Genomic DNA, 8,520 nt, shown 5'->3' with positions numbered 1-8,520 from the left:
TGTGGTTTGTTCATATCGTTTGTTAGAGAAGATCTGAGCCATAATCTGTCATTAGATATTACCTATTTTTTGGCAAAAATAAAAAAAAATCTACCGTTACAGATAGCAAGGCAGTCCTTTGGGGGAACATCTAAAATGCATTCCATCATCTACCAACACCTGGGGATACGTGCCTAAACACTTCCAACCCTTGGATGGATAGTTGGAGGGTCGTGTTGGAGAGGATCTTTTTCCCCTAATTTCACCACTTGAAAAGATTGAGTGATAAATTTGATCATTGGGTACCTAGGAGATGGAGATGGGTTAGATAGATCACATATTAAATTTCAAATTCAAATTTGATAAATCCCCCATGTATTGCATACATTGTTAGCATACACATAAACTCTTAGGTGTATGTCTATATCGACTCTATCTATCCCTCTGTAGTCTTTTGCAGATATGTCAAATTCATAGATTTTTTAGTAATCTGTTTTTTCGGACTAATTGCGATTAGATTAAAACTTAACATGTGAGCAAAGAACCTTAGGGTTTAATTGTCTACAAAATTTTAGTCTAATTTGATTTGCCACACAACATAAGTAGGCATATAACCATGACTACCCCCTACAACTCACCCCTCCTTTGCTGGCTCTCCCTTCCATAGTTATTTAATTAGGATTCGGTAATTCAATGATTCGGTCAAAAAAACGAAGATAATAAAATTCAAGTTCAGATTCAGGAATTATTCATTTATAAAAATAAAAAACGGACAAAAAATTTGAATGTTACTTTTAATATTTATAATACTTATTTCATATTATCTATTAATTATAATATATACATAGCATACAAATGATATACAAATTAAAATTTTAAAGATAAAAATAATATATTTAGTTATTTTTTTTTCTTTTTTTTCTAAACTCATTTTTTATTACTCAAATAATTCAATGAGAGAGATAGAGACTGAGAGGGGGGATTGAAGATAAATTCAACTAAACTCACGTCATCCACCATGTGTGTTCACCTTAAAGGCTAGAGATAGTAACGACTATAAAACTTAATCAAACTAAAATGGGGTGAGAATAAAAAATTGGTAGAAATGTGAGAAATTTCAATTAAGAAAGATAACTTTTGTCAATTTCAATTAAAAACAAGAAGAAAAGTAACATTGGTATAATAATTACACTATTTTTATGGCTCATTGACTTATTCAAGATAGAGTTTTTTTTTTTTTTAATGGAATAAAATTCGATTATAATTCAGATAAAATTCGATTCAGATGAATTATTCATGAATTTAAAAAAACAAAATCTATAAAGTCGAGAAATTTTCAGAATTTTTTGTTTGATTCAGATTCGAACCAAATTATTTGTAAAATTCGGTAAAATTCTGTTGGCCGAATCAATCGGAGAATTAAATAACTAGGCTCCCTCGTCCTTGGCATCTCCCTCTCACTGCCTCGATTTCACTCAACCCCACTCATGCCCTCTTCTGTCGTTGCCCCGCATTCCTATTGCTGCAACTTCCGTCAACCCCAGCAACTCTCACCTTCTCATGCATGTCCCAGTAGCCCCCACCTCCTCCCACCCATCCTCGACACTCCCCCTGCCATGTGCAAGCTCAACCATAACCACCACCACAGCAGTAGCCATAGCCTACATGTCCCTTCACTGGATTCTTCCAATAGATCTTAGACCAGTTCGGTTTGTTTACAGGTGCTAATGATTGCCACATAAGCTTACCCGCCAACTCTGCCTCCCCCATTCCCTGTGTCTCCCCCTCTACGCAAATATGTCCATCACAACGTAACAAACATCTTCAAAAGCTTCATCTCTGAGGTGAAGACCTACCTGCAGGAACATCGTAGATTCCTTCCACTCCACTACTGTTGGTGAGAATCACTCACTATACTCAGTCGGTCTCCTCCAAACTCTTGAAACTTAACTTGATCAGAGCTGATCACAGTAGAGGGGGGCTGCAGCAGGTGTCAAGAGTATGGTGTTGATGGGGACGGGCAGTAGGGGAAAACGACCCATTGAAGGGTTTACAACCCCACATGAAAGATGATGGGGCAAGTTAAAATATAATCTCCTGTCACCGGAAAGCGGCATTGATCAGTTGTCGCAGGGAGAGAGAACGAGTAGCAGTGCTAGAGGGACGGGATTGCAACAACTGATGGGTTGAATGACTCAGATGCAGAGAGGGGTATCCGGTAATCAAAAAGATGCTAGCAATTCAGTGGCTGAGATTGGGCCCAACCAGTATCACCTATACCCAGTCCAGAATTTGACTCAAAACAAGAATGATCAACTTAACAGACTAGCCCCTGCTCAATTCTGCACCAAGAAGGGAAAACAGTTTACCTAAAACAGAACCTCTCAATAAGCCCCTGGCTTATTCATCCCAATGCCCAAAATCGGCTACAAAAATTCATGATTTTACAACAATGTCATCAATTATGCACCAAAGAGGGAAAAATAATTAGCTGAGTGTACAAAAACAATCTACATATTGGGGTATGTTAGTTCGTCAAACCCCTAAATTCATTCAGTATACAAGTTAACATACATATAAATGACTTGCAGGACTTTCTCCAAGACTGTCATCCAGCAAAAGGCGATAGTAGGGTATAGATCCAACTTCCATACCCTTTCTGGAGAATAACATCAAATGTCGCATCTAAATTTCCACTCTCAGATGTTTGCTAAAACAGGATCTGCCAATGAGGTCACCCACAGAAAAAAAAGAGGGCACTTCCACAATCGTTACCTGTTCAATTACTTCATGTATGTGACTCCTGGACAAGCTCCAACATTTCTCACCTTTGCCCCTTTCAATCTTCAAGCGTTTTATTACAGCTAACAATTGCAACATCATCTTCTTTTCAGTTGACCATTTCTGCAGGTAAACCATATGTATTAGGTGATGGCAGATAGTCAATTATCTCTACTTTAAATATCAATTATCTCAATACCCCCAACACCCCTCACCCAAAATTAGCTCTTGGAAAGACCTGTTTTTTTCAATAAATCATTGATAATTTCATACTCTTAACAAAGATTAATCTATTTCGCATTCAAACTCATGCTACAGTGCTTAATCTTATAATTTTATTCCTTTTTTTTTTTCATATAGAAATTATTGATATGAGAAGATGCACGAAAAATAAAGGGAATTTTTCCCTTTAGACCATTCTACGCAAGAATATTTTGAACCAATGTGTACAATGCCCTGTCTGCAAGTAGCAGGAATTTAAAAAAAAAACAAAGCCACGACAATTCTCCAATCTGATGGTTGAGGAAGCAGTATGTTATAACAGAAAGAAGTAGAAAATGGAGACAAAACAACACATAGGAAATGAGTTTATGAATCTCAAAACGTTGCGAGCACAAAATTAAGCTTTGCTCAATAAATAGTTAGCTAATCATCAATTTAGTGGGCATCCTGTAAAAGTTAACAAAAATATATGGCACATATCTTGTCTATCTTCTTGATATATTGTGAAAGCTCGCTCACTCTACTACAATCTTATTTGATCTTATCATGAGACTTCCCTTCTTTATGGTTGCAATCGCTTCATGTTCACTCCAGGATTCTAGTATGAGCAACAACCCAATACAAACAACAAGAGCAAGGAAGTGTGCAGAACAAATTTACTGTAAAAAATAGAGACACCCCACATAAAAATCTCATGTACCTTAAAAGATATGCAAATCATGTGTTATATCATTAAATCAGACCACATATAAAAGATAAATAATACCATTTAAAGGATTTCACTCGAGCAGCAGCCAGTAATTTGGTGATTTAAACTCTTCTATGCACTCTGTTTGAACTGAAAAAAAAAAAAAAGTCATCAGCATAATACATTGAATAAGATCTTAACATGTACAAAATCATAGAGCACTCAAAAGTACCAATGGTTCTGCACAGACTTCTTTTAAGAATACTTCCACTCCCAGTATTTGTCGACTGTGTATATGGTACTCCTACCACCCTCGAGTTTTGGAAGATCAAGGTGAACCATTATAGCATTGAAATCCAATGATCAAAAACAAAAATAAAAACTTTAGATGTGAGAATTTTGAGATCGCTTTCTTTGTTGCCTTTTCTTTAGTAGTTTCTTATCTCTAATACCATCATACAGAAGTTCATATGCATAATAAGTTATATGACCTTTCTTCAACAAGTCTTCCACAAGGATCTTAGGTGCAGCCACCAACTTTTTACTAGACTCAAAGATTGTGTCCACAATCTCAGGGATGATACCCTTGCCCACCATAAGGTGAACGATACCAACTGCCTCATCAACTCTATGGTTCACACAAAGGCAGTTCATTACCCGTCCAAATGTTGTCAAAGAAGGAATAAATCCTCTACCAATCATATCCAACAGAAACATATACCCTGAATCAACATTCCCTGCTTTGCAGAAGCCATCAATCAGGACACGAAACGTGAAAGCATCTGGTGAGCAGCCTCTGTCCCCCATTTCACAGAAAAGCTTTTCAGCCATGCTTATGTTAAGTTTCTCACAAAATTTATTTATCATGACATTATATGTTGCAGTCACGGGGCGAAAGTGAACTTGCTGGTCCATTCTTCTAAAGAGCTCGTATGCTCCCTCAAGATCACCATTCTCACAAAATCCATGAATCAATGTGCCAAAACTTACAGCATCTAGAGATAGTCCCTCATTTTCCATCTTCACAAACAACTCTAAAGCCTCTTTTACCTTTTTCACTTTGCACAGGCTCTCTAGAAGTATGTTATATGTGATGACATTAGGAACACAATCCTTCCCAACCATTTCTTTGAATGTTTCCATGACAGCTTCAGCCTTCCCAGCCTTACAGAGACCATTCAACACAGAATTATAAGTGATTACATCAGGAGTAACTCCATGGGTCCACATCCTATCAACAATCTCCAACGCATTATGCAGCCTGAACTGCTTACAGTAGCCATCAATCAGAGTATTAAAGGTAAATACATCAGGAAGGTACCCTTTTGCTATTGCATCATTCATGAGATTATGAGCATCAGATACATAACCCATCTTGCATAACCCATTTATTACAATATTGTAAGTCCAAATATCTGGGCTGCAACCATCTTCTAACATCTCATTCATTAGCTGCAATGCCTGCAAGATAAGCCCCTGCTGAGACAATCCTTTGACTAGTGAATTGTAGATTGTAATGTTAGGTTTCAGCCCTTTTGCCAGTGCCTCATTAAACACCTCCATAGCCCTATCTATGTCACCTTCCTGACACAACCCATTAATCAGGGAGCAATAAGTGAACTGGTCAGGAACAAACCCCTTGAAAACAGCATCTTTCAGAATCTTAAATGCATTTTCTACCATACCCAATTTGCAATGTCCATTGATGATGGTATTATAAGTGAAATCATCAGGGCAATACCCTTCATTTACCATTTTATGCAGATAGCTCTCCGCCTCCACAACATTAGAGCTCTTACACAATCCACAGATTAGTGTATTATATGTAATGACATCAGGGGAAAGCCCCACCATAACTATATAGTCAAGCAAACAGGTAGCTTCATCCAGCTTGTCCTCCCTACAAAGGCCCCGAATGAATATGTTGAACGTAAACAAATTTGGGGAGATCCCCCTCTTTAGGATCTTGTTGAGAAGCTTTCTACTCTCTAGGGTATCCCCCTTCTTGCAAAGTGTGTGTATAAGCTTATTAAATGTTGATATGTCAGGGCAAAGACCATTCACAAACATTTCATTAAACAACTCACAGGCCTCAATTCGGTAATCCTCTTCATAAAACCCACCAATAACAGTACAGTATGCAACTGCATTAGGCTCACACCCTTGGGAAGGCATATTTTTAAGAAGCTTCAGAGCAGCATGAGGCCTGCTTGTTCTACAAAAGGATTTCATCCTAATCGTGAAGGTGTACACATCAGGAAAAATCTTTTTGTCCAACATTCTCAGATAAACTTTGTGAGCTTGATCAAAATAGTTGTTTTCAACCAAGATGTTCATGATCACATTGTATGATTTAACAGATGATTCACAATTAAAGAAATCCATCCTCTCAAATGTGTCAACAGCCTCTTGGATCTTTCCACTCCTTCCATAGTTTCTCATGGCTCCAATGTATACTCCTTCAACTAGGCTGCTGTGAATATTCAACCTCATATCCGCTAGAACACCCTCCATTGCTTCAAATTCTCCATGAAAACCAAGCTTTTCAATCATGCATTTGTAGGTGAAAAAGGTATGCTTAAACCCATCTTCCTTGGCAGCTGAATTAAACATTTCTAGGGCCCGGATAGGATCCTTCTGATATTTCACTACGGCAGCTACATGTTTGGGAAGCAAAGCAGGACTCATTCCAAGATTACAATCCAAAAACTAAATTCCACAGTAAAACCATTAAATCAGCAGAAAATACTGTTATAGAGATCTTTCCCTCCACCAAACTCCAGCGCCAATCAAACTGAGAATCTGAGTACATAAGACAAAAATGAGAAGTATTGTTCAGATAACAAGTCAATGTATTAACTCAACAAAACAAGCTTAAAAGCTGTAATTTTTCTTAAACCAAATCTACAATTTCAGCCAAAACATTTTCATATTTATAAGTAAATCAAGTAAAAAAATGAAATTGTGATGACTAAATGCAAAGGCAATATGTACTTTAAAGAAAATCTTACCCTAAGACAAAACCTACCACATTTTTCCATGACTAAAGCTCAAAAAACAAAGTCCAGATTCATACTAAAAAAATAGTGAATATAACCAATGGGGAAAAGAACGCTCACTGGTCATGTGGCCCCTGCGCCAGCACGGGGGCCAACATGGGCATCAACAGCAGATAGGTTTTTCCGGTTTCACAGGGGTGGGGGCATCATTTGCCACCCTCTATGTCTAGGCGCAGGGGCCACGTGACCAGGGAGCGTTCATTTCCCCATAACCAAAGTAAAAAAGTATCCGAACAGAAAAATGTCTCTCCACCTTCCCTAACACCTCCACCCCCACCCCCAGCCCCCCACCCAAAAAAAAAAAAAATCTCTTCCTTTATTAAGAACTAAAACTAAGAAAAGAGAAGAACAGAGAGAGCTAAATTGACTTGAACGAATTCATTGGGTTGAAAGTGAAGATTGAACAGTTCTGAGGAGTTTAAGGTTATATGATGACCTTACTGTGAATTTCATTTTTATGGCCATTTCTGGTTTGCCCCCCAAAAATTAAATGTTTCAGACTTCATATATATTTTTTCCTTTTTTTCTTCTTTTGATGAAATTTTCCGCCCAAAATTCCTAAACGAAGAAGCAGTTGTCCCTTCCTCCCTGCATAACCACTTTCAATACCCATTGAACTGCCTCCAACATTAATCATCACTATGTCTGTGATTCCGTATACAAATAAATAAGGAAACAAAATTACATCCAAATAAGAGACTCATAAACAGAAGAAGCTGATATATATAAGCAATTCAAAAACGTAACACGATACGGACAAGATAAGTTGAGACTTGAGACACATATTTAATTCAAATAAGAAACCTGCTCTTTTTCGCATTTCATCAAACACACCACTGTCCGTCACATTGTTGCTCCATCAGACCAACCCAAAAATAAAAATTTGAAGAAGACACATTCATGGAATTCAAAAATGCATACATTATACAAATAAAAAATAAATAAATGAAAAAGAGAGAGAAAGAGAGTTTTGGCGCAGTTGAGCTTACCAGGTTCTTTGTATTGGAGATAAGCCTAAAGAATCGGCTCTAGATTTTCCCCTTCGAGAGAGGGACGATGTCTTGAAGTCACTGCTACTCACAGACGAGGGATTGAATCCTTCCTTCAGTTACTACTTCAAAGGTTCATCCGATCAGCTAAGCTTACTTCTTCAACCTCTCACTCGATTCTCTGAGGGTTGGCCCTAAAAGGAATTCAGGTTTTGTACTAAACGGAGCGCTGGCTCCTCTCTCTATAGTGCTAGCGCTGATCGCCTACAGCTTGCCCATAGTTACCTGGTAAGCGATACCCATCCCTTGCAGATCGAATGGCTCTAATTGCTTCTCAAAAACTATAAAAAACCACCCATGAGTCTTAAGTGCAACCCATACCCGAGAAACACAACTCGGATCCTCCATCTGTTTTTTTCTCTCCCAAAAATCTGTTAACGACAGATGTCGTTCATCTAGGTAGCTATAAGCAAACTCTGAACGATCAGGTCTATGATCATAGTTATGTGCTCTACGATCAGGGAACCTTCGATTGAAGGTTGAGCTAAGCGAAGCGAAGCAAAGGCCGACTTTACTGTGAGTTAGAGGGGCGTAGCGGTTCACTACATGAACGGGGAACTGTTGTTCGAGTGAGCTAGGTATGGAGCTAGTTGTTCTTGTTCGTAGTTAGGCTAAACTAGCTAGCGATCAGCTGCCGTACCCCAGCGGAGTGACGTCTTCTTATCGAGATGAACATGCGCTTTGCTCACCTAGGTAATAAACAAGTTCTTAACGATCAACACTAAGAAGAAGAACTGCGTCT

General features: G+C 38.2%; 1 protein-coding gene across 2 annotated transcripts; it reads right to left on the bottom strand.

The window, feature by feature from the left end:
- Positions 1–2,441: 2,441 nt before the first annotated feature.
- On the bottom strand, positions 2,442–8,116 carry LOC122089427 (putative pentatricopeptide repeat-containing protein At1g74580). Of its 2 annotated transcripts, none has more exons than XM_042659159.1 (4): positions 7,719–8,116; positions 4,392–6,472; positions 3,749–3,820; positions 2,442–2,883 (listed from the first exon to the last, which is right to left on the bottom strand). In XM_042659159.1, exons 2-3 carry the CDS (start codon positions 6,356–6,358, stop codon positions 3,793–3,795), a joined length of 1,995 nt encoding a protein of 664 aa, XP_042515093.1. In that variant the 5' UTR covers positions 6,359–6,472; positions 7,719–8,116; the 3' UTR covers positions 2,442–2,883; positions 3,749–3,792. The 2 variants fall into 2 exon arrangements, with proteins under 2 accessions (XP_042515093.1, XP_042515092.1); XM_042659158.1 differs by having other exon boundaries at positions 3,903–6,472; positions 7,719–8,113.
- Between the last annotated feature and the right edge of the window lie 404 nt (positions 8,117–8,520).

The sequence above is a fragment of the Macadamia integrifolia genome, chromosome 9 (assembly GCF_013358625.1).
Source record: "Macadamia integrifolia cultivar HAES 741 chromosome 9, SCU_Mint_v3, whole genome shotgun sequence".
NCBI classification, from domain to species: Eukaryota; Viridiplantae; Streptophyta; class Magnoliopsida; order Proteales; family Proteaceae; genus Macadamia; species Macadamia integrifolia.
The sequence above is the reverse complement of the archived record's forward strand: the minus strand, read 5'-3'. Positions and strand labels throughout refer to the sequence as shown.

Bases quoted from the DNA above. Each gene is read 5' to 3' on its own strand.
- LOC122089427 (XM_042659158.1), bottom strand. From the start codon at position 6,358: ATGAGTCCTGCTTTGCTTCCCAAACATGTAGCTGCCGTAGTGAAATAT.